The following is a 14,248-nucleotide window of genomic DNA, read 5'->3' on the forward strand; positions in this document are numbered from 1 at the left end:
TTTTTCAACTGCACTGTATTAATGCAACAGTTAAGTTTTTTATTTGCAGGATGATTGGATGATGCAGTTTTTTTTTAACTATTTATATGTATAACCTTTTCCAATTCAGATAATTACATTTGTATGAAAAGAACATGTATACACAATAAAGTTTTTTTAAAGGAAATAAGGTATCATTTTTTGAGTTTTAATGGGATTTAAAAGGGTTTGGTCACGTGATCAAAACCCATAAAGCTAGAAGACTTTATGGGAGATTTGATCATGTGCCAAACTGTTACCATATTATATTTACATTTGTGGCTTATTCATACTTTAATATTGCCTGATTGTAACTTTTAACGTGTGAAATGTATTATTTTTCAAACCTTATGGTATGTATGTAATCTACTGAAAGCATGTCGACCCATTATGACCTCACTGAGAAATTACGTCGAAAGTTTATCCATACGCACATAAATAACCCCTTGACCCCGTACTTGTATTTAAACAGTTATATTGATTGATTGATTGTATATTTTACGTTCCTCTCGAGAATTTTTAATTCATATGGAGACGTCACCGTATGCCGGTGAAGGGCTTCAAATTTTGACCTTTACTCGGCACTCAGGGCCATTGAGCAGTGAGGGATCTTTATTGTGCCAACGTCTGCCGCTGACACGGGGCCTCGGTTTTTAAGGTCTCATCCGAAGGACCTGCAACTTTCACTTCAAAGTGCCGAGCGCATGGCGAAGGGATAGTTGCTACCAATTTGAACGACTAGGTCAGTCGGGGCCCAGATACGAACTCGCGACCTCTCGATCACGGAGCGAGCACTCTACCGACTGAGCTACGTGAACGGTTATACAGTTATAATTACGCTTGCTTTCAGTAGTGTTATATAAAGTAAAACATTTGCAAATCTCAGCTATGTTAAGGACCGATATGGAAAATGTGACCTGTGCATCGGTTTAATATGTATTACTTCTTTTTAAAAATTGCAACAAAGCAACTTAATACTTGTAGAATATGTAATATTGCTATCAACAATGGATAGAACTCCGCCGTAGTTATCACCAGTTATATCGCACGTATCAGCTGTTTGTCATGTGACTTGTATAAAAATAGAATTGTTTAGCTGAATGTAGGAAATGGGGATAGTGTAAAGGCATATGCTTGTTTTTCAAGAAAAAAATTGCTACACATTAAATTAGGTTTACTTCCTCTACCCAAAAAGTGCTAGGAGCTAGTCAGTGCTTTTTGCGAAGTATTTAAAATGTTGCCGAAAATGCTTATAATAGCTAAAAATTTCCATTTCGCTTAAATTCTGTTATAAATAAAATTAATGTTATGCAGACCAGGTTCAGTTCTCAGCACTTTTCAAGATATACACTATATAAGAAATAAATATTCCAAATTTTAGCTCAAAAAAATAGTCTATGCCCTTGCACTTTTGATATAAATCACGAATACGCCTATCGTGTTAGCGATATTCTATACATTCGTTGTCCCTGTGCAGCTTCAATGCTACTACTAGAGATAAATTCATATTCTGTACAAATTATATATTTTTCTTTTAGTTTTAATGATTAGGTCTAAAAAATAGCAAGGATAAAAATTTTATTCAAACATTTTTGTAATTATTAAACCATTGAATCTAGTCCTCTGGATCACCTGTGCTGCGCATGTCAAGGCTGATGACGTCATATTTGACGAAAGGCTTTTTTCTATTACTCGACTGTATTGCTATCAAGTATTGCATTTTTACAAGATTTTATAAATAATCAATAAAATAAATAAATTCAAGTAGTTATTTACGCATGATCATGTCGTTAATTAATTTTTGTGGCTTGTTAAATTTCAATGACGTCACAATTAAACTTTCAATACGAAGTACAAGGAATGTGAACTCTGACCTTCCTTAACATAGCTGAGATGTAAATATTATCAGTTGAATTTAAAAGTAATCAAGTAAGCAACGTTTACAGGAAATTTATATGGGTTCATGTCTAGCTAATAATTCGTTACATATAAAAAGGTCGAAAAAAATAATTGCATTTGAAATGAACATACTCAAGGAACCAAAGTGTATAGAAACTTTAATATATGGGTTGATGTCTAAATATTAGGTTTTGTTACATGGAAAACAGGTCGAAAAAAATAATTGTTGTTTACATGCTAAATGTTTTCATTGAAAGAGAATTACAAATGACTGGTAATGCTTTTTTTACAAGGCCAATTCTAACTGTTTCCACCCTTGGGATTTTGATAATTATTCGTCAGTTAATTTTTACGATTGTATTTATTGTTTGAAGGTTAAAAATCTAGTGTTTACTACCCTGATTTCGTAGGGAACTGTCTCAAATGTTGTCAAATTTAACTATTGGACCCAATAGGAATTTTTGGGAATCGCGCCAAATTATACCATTTTCCACTTTTTTGTATTTCTACCCTAGAGATTTCTTATTCAGTCAGTACATAAAAAAACATAATAAAAATGCACCAAATTGTGAAATTTCAGGAAAAAAAATGACCATTTAGGTTGGTGTAGATCTTAATTACAAAGTTATTTTTTGCTATGAACAATACCTGTAAAATTGCAATATTGCGGTATAAATACATATCGTTAACAATTAGCTATATTTAGATTGCTAGTATGTTTCTTTTGAAGTTATGTCTTCAGTTTCAGTATAATATCCATGGACGTCTACGCACATATAAGCTAGTTCTGTACCATTCTTCAGCGTCGTTCATTGCTTACAAAATCGGAAAACACTGACGTCGTTAAAGCCATTTCAGTTTTCCCCCGTAATTATTGTCATAAAATCACATTTTCAGACCAGTAGGTATAACAAATGATGTTAATTCTATATTAAAATCACAATATTTTGGAAAGGTACACTGTGGCATTGATGACTGCAAGAAAATAAAAAAAACGGCACAAAGTCATATGCACTCGAATTAGACTCGGCCTCGTTAAAACATATTGACAGGCATATAATTTGATTTATTGACTAGCTAGAAAATTTTCCCAAAGTTATTATTGATTTATTGACCGATAAGCAGAATTTTTTTTTAGTTTTATTATGATACCATAAGATTCAATTTGAAAAGGGGCAATTTAAAATACCGGATTAAAGAAACACGGCAATGTGAAAATGTTACAAGTTCTTTCATTATTTTATATTTACATCTGAGGCACAAACCGACTGATTTGTTGAATGTATCAACTAAAATAGTTGTGTTGTCTCTTGGGATAAAAAAAGGATTTTTAAAGGTAGCATTTGGGGGAAAAAACTACCTGTACGACTAGGCATTTTTATCAGTTCTGCCCTTAAATCATTTCAGTTTTTTTATATGTCATAGGCATATTATTTTAGCTTAAAAAGAATGACTTAAAATATGTGCTTTATTGATACATTTTTAAACATCACGATTGTAGAAGTGTGAGAAAGAATTGTATCACTGTTGCGGAGGTTTTTCTTTGAATATCACTGTGTTTTTGATTTAATTTGGTACAGCATGGCTAAGATCTAATAACCATGCTCTATCAAGATAGAGCTCACCAGGGGGATGAAGCAACAATTCTAACTACGCAGCACAGTTAAGGTTACAAAAAGGAGGCGGAGCCAAATTTGTACGGGAAAACTTAACTATGACATCATACACAATATACGTCATACAACATTTCTTTAAAAATACCACAAAATGAGTTTATCTGTTAATTTATCCAGTAAGAAATCATCAAACTACTTAGTAAAGCGTTTTGTTTTGTCGTTAGTTAAATCCCGCATAACAAGCTATAATCAAGTCACTGATCACAAAACACTTGTCAATATGACGTCATTTCTTGCAGCGTGACGTAGTTTGTATGCAGTGAGAGACAGATTATGTAATATTTTCTTAACAAAATATGTATTCTCTAATTAAATAAAATATTATTTACAGATATTCCATGGGCCAAAAACTTGGATTTAATGTCTTCTTCAGTATTTTATTAATATATTTTCTGTACATTACGTATTTAATTGACACTGTCGTATATTTGTATCCAAGTGCATCGGAGGGTAATGTGGGGGGTCTTAATAAATCGATCTAGTGCAAGGGCATACACTCTATGGATCAAATTAAGCTTTTATATTTCAACTATAAAACTATTAAAGTATTTGAAAAGTGCTGCGATCCTGATGATATCTTAAAAAACAATTTAATTATATCAATATTTCGTGCCGCCGACCAGCAAAAAATACAGCATTCGGTCATACAAGTTTAATTCTAACAATGAAAGTGCAGAATTTAGACAGAATCGCAGCACTTTTTAGAAACTACAATGCGTGTTGAAAATATTTATATACTTAACTTGGAAATTTAACTTGGTTATGCCCTTGCATTAGTGATGTTTATATGTAACATCAATACTTCAAGTCAATGTGCTAAAATCGCGTGACTGCCGCATCACGTGATTAATCTAAATAAAAAATATAATCGTCCTCGATATTTAGTTATTAATCATAATTACCATTTTCCGATATAAATAATGTACTAAAAATAATCGCCATCCCGATTACGAATACATTTTTAAATACAATATTTAGTCAATATTTCCATTGCGCACCTTAACTGTACTGCGTATGACTCATGATCTTACACTGGATAACTAAAAAAAGATATAAATAAAGTAACCAACCTATAGGCAAAACACAAAATAATGTAAACATAGTGAAGTTAACTCTTTCCCATTTTTTTTTATTTTACACGTCAAATTCTTAATCCAAAATGAAGTCACGCAGTACATTTTTAAATAAATGTTTTTGACTCTCATAAACTTGAAACGTAACAAACGACACACGATATATTACTTGAATCGAGGTGGATATTCCGAGCCGGCTTTTTTGAGCACGTGCCCCTTTTTCATAGGTCATACATGTATAAAATTACATGATGAAATTTAGATCGATTGATTGATTGTATATTGTTTAACGTCCCTCTCAAGAATTTTTCACCCCTATGGAGACATCACCGTATACCGGTGAAGGACTTAAAATTTTGACTCGGCACTAAGGGAAATGGAGCAGTGAGGGATCTTTATCGTGCCAACGCCTGCCGCTGAAACGGGGCCTCGGTTTTTAAGGTCTCATCCGAAGGACCCGAAACTTTAACTTCAAATTTTGAAAGATCATGGCTAACTCATGATCAGTGCGTGAGAATACAGTTGAAGTACGTGCTATTAACGTAAAAGTGATTTATCATATATAACTCAGTTCCTGGGAACAATGAAACAAAACATACATAGTACCTTTTAACACGTGTATTTTCAGATATCAGGTACGGGGGACAAGCTCCCCCGTCTGATATTGTTAAAAGGTACTCTATATATTACTTACCGTCAGTACAAAATGCTCCCTCCCATCCAGGTTTACAGGGAGATATACATTGTCCCGTGAATCTGTCACATTCATCACAATTTCTACACTTCTCAGAACAGTTATTTCCATGCCAACCAACTGGGCATGCTATCAAAATATATTTAGGTAATCATTTATCATGGACACAAGTAAAATAATATCATTGTGTATATAAAGAAATTATTGTAAGCTAATAAAATGTAACTTGTATAAAAATATGTACAGGTAATACTAAATATAGCGAGTACCTCGCAGTTATCTAACTTTCTACTCTCGTTTGAGTGTGTGGGTGTGTGTGTGTGTTGGGGGGGGGGGGAGGGGGGGTCAAAAAAGCTCTAAATCTTGCTGGGCACATGACATTGTTGACAATCGAATGATTCGAACAATTTTATGCCAAAAGTACAGAGTATTACCAAGGACTGAACAACTGCAAATAGTTGATTGTCAAATAAAAACAGTTTTAAAAATGTTATCAACTTGAAATGTGACGATTTTCAATGAAAATTGAATGAGAAGAATCCGCTCATTCGCAAATATCGAAAATCATATAGCATATTAGGGTTGACTTCTCTCACAAATTAATAAGAGTAGTTCAGCGATTGTTTAGCAAAATATTCTAGAAGGTTTTTTTTTATTTATCTATTCTCATCTGTCCTTATAAATTCTACAATGATAGATCTTGTATTGTATTCAATATAACATTTGTCCCCATCCAACAGAAATTTTCTTCCTTCATTGTGAAAGAGTTCTGCTAACATATGTAATCGCTTTATCAATTATTGAGCATTCAAAATTTAAAAAAAGAGATGATTAGCTTTTTTTCATTTGCTCCAGGTAAATGAAAAGAACAATTTGTTGTTAAGAAAGAAGCTTGCTGAATCCTCTAGAAAAATTAAGCTACAAATAGGTTCTGTAAGAATCGAAAGGTATTCGACAATTTCCCTACTTAAGTGAAAATCAAAACAAACTTACGTGTTTGACATTTATCTCCATAAACCCCGTCGTCACATCCGTTTGGACAACTTCCGTTCACATGGTTACAAGTCACTCCGTTACTACAGTTACCGCATTTCAGAGAGCAAATTTCACCATAAAACTGTGAGCTACAAGCTGTGAAATTTACAGTAAAAAAATGATAAATTATATTTGCTGACAAGATCATTGTATCGACCATAGAACTTTCGAAATGATGACTTTAAACGAGACTTCTGACATTCTTGTTTCATCAACTTGCTTGTCAATAATTTACCTCGTTTAAGAAATTGTTCATACGTAGAGCATCCTGATAAGAAAGGAGGTAAAAGTGAAAAAGTAGTAGTAAATTGTATATTCGAAAATGCGAATGTCATACATGTAATACGCTACGTCAAAATAATTTTATTTTAATTCTCTGATCATTTTGCATCAGGAATAAAAAAAATAAGGGGTTATTAATGAAATCGTTGACACATTAATAAAGGAGTACCAATCATAAAGGCTTTTAAAATTGTTGTTTCATTTTATTATATTTCCCTCTCTTTTTCAAGGGTATCTATTTCTCGCCCTTTTTATCAATCATCTCTGATGATTTGTATTAAAAAAATTGTTCCTCTAACCACTTTCTGTATATTATTATGATGTTATTTAAACCGCAGTTGTCATTTGTTTAGTTTGGATGTATGAAATACATGTACACTTGAAGTTGTGAATTTTTAACAGAATGAAAAATAAAAATTTTAATTTCATAGTTATGTGTAAAGATATGAAATATTCTTTCTTTAACTTACGTAATTCACACTGATGTCCTTGATACCCAGGTTTACACCCCTGACAAGCACCTGTCTCTATGTGACAATAACGACAGTTTGTATCTGGACAGGGGATAGAACAGTCTGATCCATACACTCCTGTTTTGCTACAACCTAGAGTTTAAAATGTTTTTATTGCTTTAAGGTAGGATTCTTCTCATATTTCTTGTATTTAAAAATTAATGAAATTTTCAAAGAATCAAGAGGACAATATCACTAAGTGATGGTATCAGTGATATTATATTTGACCGTTTAATATTAGAGGCAAGGTCAGGTCAAGGTCATTACCTTTTGCCTGGACATTAAGAATAAAAAAAATAATGTTTCCAATCATGCGACCCCTACTTGTAATTCAAATCATTGAATGTTTTTTTCTTTTTGCATAAAAAGATATTACCATATAGGGCCTATAAGACGATATTACCAAGACGAAATTGACATGGATACTTTAAATAGAATGGATATTTGTCAATCCGAATTTCCTCTACATTTCTTAATTTTTTAGGAATTATTAGGTATTTTTATATGCTTCCTATATTTAACTTTTTCCAATTTTCACATATAGTAAAGTTGTCACATAAAGGTACAAAATGATACAAAAACTTAAAGTTTTGATCGTTTACTAAGAAAGATATAACACTTTTTACGGATTTTTGGATCAAATCAGTACTTAGATTTGAAGCATTTAAAAGCCAACATATTTCTAGTATATGTGAAAAATAGTATTTATTTGATATATTTTGAAACTTTAGTCTCTTATTATGAGCATCGTCGGATAGAAATCGACCTTATGGCAAAATTTATCGAATTTGAGATTTTTGTGTATTTTAGTGGTCCATGTAAAATCAGGACAAAAACTGAAAACAGAATAAAAAAATCTGCATTTATAAAAAAAGTTATTACATTTTTGAATTGGTATGTCTGCAAAATTAACTCTGAGCATGTATCGTAGTTTTTTCACGATTCAATTGTGACGTCATGGTTTATTTTCAGATGAAGTTGGGGCACCTGTCATAGCTTAGCAATCCAAGTTGTCATCCTGTCTGAGTCAAACAAAATGCTTAATTAATGACAAAAAATAGTTGATCATAATCTACAATCCCCAAAACTGTGTTAACTGTATTTAAGATCCTTTAAAAATCGAATACCCCCCCCCCCCCCAAAAAAAAAAAAGATTTTTGATTTCTACTTTTCTGTCTTTCATACCGACAAATTCGTCTCTATGAACAACTGAACTTTCAATTAATATAGATCTACATGTATGCTGATTTTTCGTTTGATAAAGCCTGTATCCTCAAAGCATGCAAGTTGGTTAACACACTTTGTTTGATTTTACGTAATCCCCATTTAAAGGAAAAAGAAACCAATGCGATCGAGTCCAAATTTAGAGGGGGTCGATCTCAGAAATATCTCGTTTCTTACAGAAAATACATGAACCATGCAGCCAATAAAATCACAACTAAAATCATGCTACGATAATTATTCTTAAGTTAAATTGAAAAAAAAAATCACATCAATTTGTATTTAATGATAACATGAAATCAAACATGCATGGTGTGATACGTAGCCTTGTCTCAAAGTTGGCTCATTTTATTAGGATTTTTTTCATAAAACTGTTTCTACTGCAGCCACATTCTACTGTGCCTTCATTATAACCCCCCCCCCCCCCACTTCCCAATAAAACCCGTTCGTAAAAACCGGTTCATTTTTTTAAATCAAATTTCTATTACCCATCATTGTACAAAATATGTAAAATTAATAGAATATCATTTTAAGCAGTATACAGATCATTGATGGATTGATTTTTGCTTAACGCCGAGTCGGCAAGATTTCAGCCATTATCGGCGGGTAATCTATATCTGTTGCATGCAAAATACATGGACATAAAGTTGCAAACCTTGACATAGGGAACTATTTAACCTTCCATCTGACGGTAATTAAAAAGAAATTATGTAAACCATTTAAAAAGATTTCTGACTATGTTCATCAACAAAATATCTCATAATGTACCAAACATAACCTTAAACATCAATTTGATGTAAATAATCTAAAATTCTCTTAAACGTAATATTGTAAAATAAAATAACAATTATGCATCATTCCTACATTATACTTCGCATAAGAGAAAAGCCAGCTAATTTTAAAAGATTATCATTCATATTTACATGTAGCGAAAAGTCACGAGAAACATGTATACATATTGGCCGAAATTCTCCATTCAATAAATATGCATGCATTATTTTTGGACGATTTGTGCGTATTCTTTAAATAATCGCTTCATTCTGACGTTTTAGGCGGAAGTCGGATGTTTTTTTTTTATGGCATATAGTTTAACATCATCGGATACCCAAGGGTGATCTCATTTTTTCTCATCACCGGGTGATAACAATACATTTGAAAAAAGAGAATTTACATAAAGTTTACAAAATATCTTAGATCAACAGAAAAAAATGAAGAGATTAATATGAACTTCAGAAATGCAAAAATTATAACTTCTTCGTTAACCGGAGTATTAGAAATTTATTGAGGGAAAGAAAAACAAAAACACAGGCTATGTTGAATTACGATATAAAACCATGTGGCAAATTTTCTTTCTTTTATAATTAAATTACTGCAAACGAAGTAAATGTTTAAAAAACAATTGATTACGTAGACTGTATTGAGTATTTCTTAATAATCAATTTATAATTAGGAAATGCTGTTAAACCAGTTAAATGGGATAATTAATACTATGAAATAGATAATTGGATTCAGCTAGGGTGCGTAGGATTCTAAAATAAATTACTGTAGAAGTGCTTTTTTCCGCGTGGTATTAATTTACGCTATGTATGCGGTCACAAATTTTCCGCGGAAATTTGTCCAAGCGTACTTAATATAAATGTAAGGCATATAGCGACAATCTAGAAAATCCGCGAGATTCCGCGGAATTATGACTCCGTGGAAAAAAGTACGTCTATAGTATATCATGTTTAGTCAAGAAGGAAGCCTTATACATTTATATGTGCTGACTTTAGAAGCCCCCCCCCCCCCCCCCCCCCCCCCCCCCCCAAAAAAAAAGGGAAAAATACATTAACTCTCCTCTCTAGAGAAAAAATAATATTTATGAAGGAACTCATAGGCAACATTCTGCTATCCCGTTCATAACCCTGTCCGACACAACGTAAAATAGACATTTCATAATTAATAGCATGTGTTTTCTGATTTTCTTTTAAATAAAAAAAAAATATTTGAGATTTATAAATTACATGTATCAGTTGTGGGTATCCCCCTCTCTTGAAAAAGAGAATTGTATAAGAATTTTATAATGTAGAGAACTTTTTGATGTTATAATTGAAAGTCCTTGTACAAAGCGAAACCATCTTGTATATACCTGTTATTCACGAATCACGAACACGTGAAATCCTGCTCATTTCAGGATTTTTTTTTAGCAGAAAAGTTTGGTGTTAACGGGCTCAAAATACTTAATATGAAGGTGAATATTTAGGGATTCATTTCACAAAGCTTTTTTTTTATATTCGACTTTAAAGTATTTTTTTTTTTTTTTTTTTTTTTTTAAAATTATTTAAAATATTAATGACGTAGAAGAATATGTTTCACAAACCGGGCCCATCTTGTTTTTTAAATTTATACAAAATTTTATTCAAGCAAAGTGAATGCCATCGGGTAGCAGGCAAATCCCATTTTAGCCCTCTCCCTACAAAGTCAAGATGATACACACAATATATAGGTATAAAATGGCCGCCCCTCTTTGAACAGTTTCGCAAGCCAAGTAAAAGAAAACTAAAATCATAGATAATCCATTGTCGGTATATTTTATAAACTAATCTTGCAAAATTTAAGAAAATAAACTGATAAACTGTAAGAAATGGAAAAGAGACAAAAGAAAAAAAAAACTTTTTTTAGGAAATGCTTCCCCCATGTTGAGCCTCTTATTGAGTCAAAGGGAAGCAACTTGCGCAATTTATGGAATCCAGTCGCCTCGGACAATTAAAGTACTTCTCAGATAAATTCTACGTGTTTCCGTTTGAGGCTTACTGATATATGAAGAAATTGCCTTACACAGTACCAGAATTACTTATTTCCTGATAATTCTTTGAATATTGTTGTTAGAAAAATGCGTTTTGAAAATTGATGAATCTTGGCCTTTATATATCTTCTACTGGGAATGGCCTAATGTTGTTTTTGTTTTGGTTCGGTTAATTCCTATATAACTTTGACATAATCATTACACGTAAATTAATTCGAAGACATGAAACATATAGTATATCTAATATAATATTGTGAATATATTAATCTTGAATGAATGAATACGCATGGTGATAGTAAATGAAGTTCACACACTAGTACTGCATCTGTACATGTGCGATTTTCTGTGTCAGATACGCCTCCTTTGGCTAAAATTTATACTCTGAACTACAATAAAAGATATATTCTGTACTCCCTCAGTAATGCACCAAGCCAATTTTGCTTTGCTATTTGTCTACCAACTTAATCTTTATCTGATGTTAAATAAAACCTCACGTCTTCTGCTGTTTGAAAAAAAAATATGTAGATCGGACTCGGCATTCTTCTGGCCTGTGTTTACATTGATCCATGGTAACGATGACGAAGTTAAGGCTCTACGAAGGGAAATACATTTAAAATTTGCTTATTTAATTAGTACATATTTAAAATGATCCGATTTTTAAAGACAAAAATCTGTGAACTGCAGTTAACGATGTCTAAAACATTTCCTAACGTGAAAACCATGTGTAGTAAAAATACCGGGAAATCTTTCTTAACTTTATTCGTTTATTTCTCATTATGACGTTGCATACGATAAGGTCGATTTCTATCCGACGAGGCTCTTATTAATTTAACTTACATTTGAAAATTTCGTCTAGTTCTTTGATTGCGTAAAAATTATAACTAAATTCAATGTTCTGTAATAATTTCGAAAAGGCAGAAAAGAAGATATTTTCATACGCCACCATTCCGCCAAAAATATAATCCCTGCTAGTTTTCAAACAAAGTTTACCATTTCTATTTAAAGTTGTATAATTGTGATGAGGAAAGAAAAATATGGTCTTTTATACCTCTTACATCTAAATGTATAAGACATATCAACAAATGTACTTTGATTATTCCATCTAGTCAGAAACCAGATAAGAATCCTACCTTAAGAGGTTTTGAAAATGCTACGAATTTTTATCAGCCATAGAGCTATTTAATTCAATATGCAACTTTGCAAATGCATATTTTTTTTATATACATGTACACTTATTTTGCTACAACCTAGGTTTAAAATGTTTTTTTAACGAAAAAAGGTTTATAATAATATGAATCAGAAATACATTTGTATTTGTTTTCCACACAGTTTTTTCATACATGTAACTTTGCAAGCACATACAGTCCATAGGAGACTGATATGATTTTGTTCGGAACAGAAATTTATATTCATAAAGGTATATTTATTTATTTTTTTTTTGAACCACTTTTATTTTGTAAGACCTTGTATCCATTTTAACTTGACTCAAGCTTGACTTAAAGGAGACCCATCTATTTTTTTTTTTAGGTTTTTGCCTTCATTGAAACACTCCTTATTGCCTTTATAACAAAAGACTTTGTTGTCAAGTTCAAGTTCAGTTTATTCACCCAGACCAATCTATTGGTACATGGGGTATTGTGCATAAATAACATATATACATTATATACAATATAAACAATCTGTTCAGAGGTACATACACAATATAAAAAAAAAAACATGACAGAAAATTAAGGGTAGAACAAAAGAATGGGAAAACATATCAAGAAGGACAAACAGCAGCATAAATTTTTTTGATAAATATACAAAGTTTTTTCATCATATTTACGTTTGAGGTTGACATAATTTCCATAAACTTAATAACATTCTGTCTATGAGATTAATAATTTCCTAGGTAATTTTTTCTCACATTAGCTAAGGCTTTACATTCTAAAATATAATGAAATTCATCTGCAATTTGAGTGTTTTAACAAAGTGTACATATTCTTTCGCGGAGTGGTAAACCATGCCATCTTCCAGTCTCTATCGGTAAATGGTGATTTGTGGTATGAAATTTCATAAATATTGTTCTAAATTTAGGAGATAACTTATTAATATAATTTTCAAATCCAAAATTTGGTTTGAAGATTCTGTAAGTTTGTCCTTTTGAAGAATTATTAACGTCACTAGACCACTTTTGAATAAATTGATCTTGTAATATAATTTGTTTTACGGTAGCAGTTATCCATTTATAATTCATATTGGCACTCTGTTCATACCATACATTTGGTAAACTACATATATTACATATTTTCTGTATACAATCTTACCATGGGTTTGTTAAATTTCCATCACAGTACAGTTTAAACATATGTTTGTATAAAACATTTACAATTTTAGTTTGCGGGCCTGAAAAAAACTTTGCCCAAAATGAAATAATTTGTCACAGTTTAATTGTGCTTGAACATTTTGCTAGTTTTGATTCTGGTATTCTTTTCAGTTTTTGTTCTCAATTATATTAATTTTTTTCATTTCATATAACTGTATTTTATTTTTAATTCTAAGAAATGTCACCTGAAATAAATGTATGCGTTCTTTTTCTTTGAAAACAGTTAATTTTCGAAATTGTGTTGAAAATTAAATTTTGCGTAAAATTACAATCAAGCTCGAAATGCAGAAATCGAATATCAAATTCACGAAAAGGAACATATTGTTAAAATGTGGACAGCATATTTTACTATCCAGTTAAATTATACAAGGTAGTAAAATTATTCAATATTTTATTGTCCAGTGGGAGATATCCCAAGGCTTGGTCATGTGGATATAGTTCTACAACTCATAAAGGTGGTGATAAGAATTAAGAATGATCCAAATAATTATAGAATAGGAAAAAAATAATAGTATTTTGAATGAAAGACTAGACAAATTTCTTGTGGAAAACAAAGTCATTGATGATTGTCAGATAGGATTTACCAAGAACGCTAGAACATGTGATCATTTATTTATTCTAAAATGTATTTTTGATAAATATTGCAATGAAAAGAATGAGAAACTCTAAGCATGTTTTTGGATTTTTT

At 31.5% G+C, this 14,248-nt stretch overlaps 1 protein-coding gene across 1 annotated transcript in view; it reads right to left on the reverse strand.

The window, feature by feature from the left end:
* LOC134281777 (uncharacterized) overlaps positions 1 to 14,248 on the reverse strand; it is a 61,264-nt gene that overhangs the window by 12,348 nt on the left and 34,668 nt on the right. The window contains exons 16-18 of the mRNA XM_062764205.1: positions 7,148 to 7,282; positions 6,354 to 6,491; positions 5,361 to 5,489 (exon numbers count right to left, since the gene is read on the reverse strand). Of these exons, the coding sequence (XP_062620189.1) occupies positions 5,361 to 5,489; positions 6,354 to 6,491; positions 7,148 to 7,282 (402 nt within the window). The remainder of the gene's footprint in view (positions 1 to 5,360; positions 5,490 to 6,353; positions 6,492 to 7,147; positions 7,283 to 14,248) is intronic.

This window comes from Saccostrea cucullata, unplaced genomic scaffold, assembly GCF_032062105.1.
Source record: "Saccostrea cucullata isolate Sc308-1 unplaced genomic scaffold, CSIRO_AGI_Scuc_v1 ctg774, whole genome shotgun sequence".
Lineage (NCBI taxonomy): Eukaryota > Metazoa > Mollusca > Bivalvia > Ostreida > Ostreidae > Saccostrea > Saccostrea cuccullata.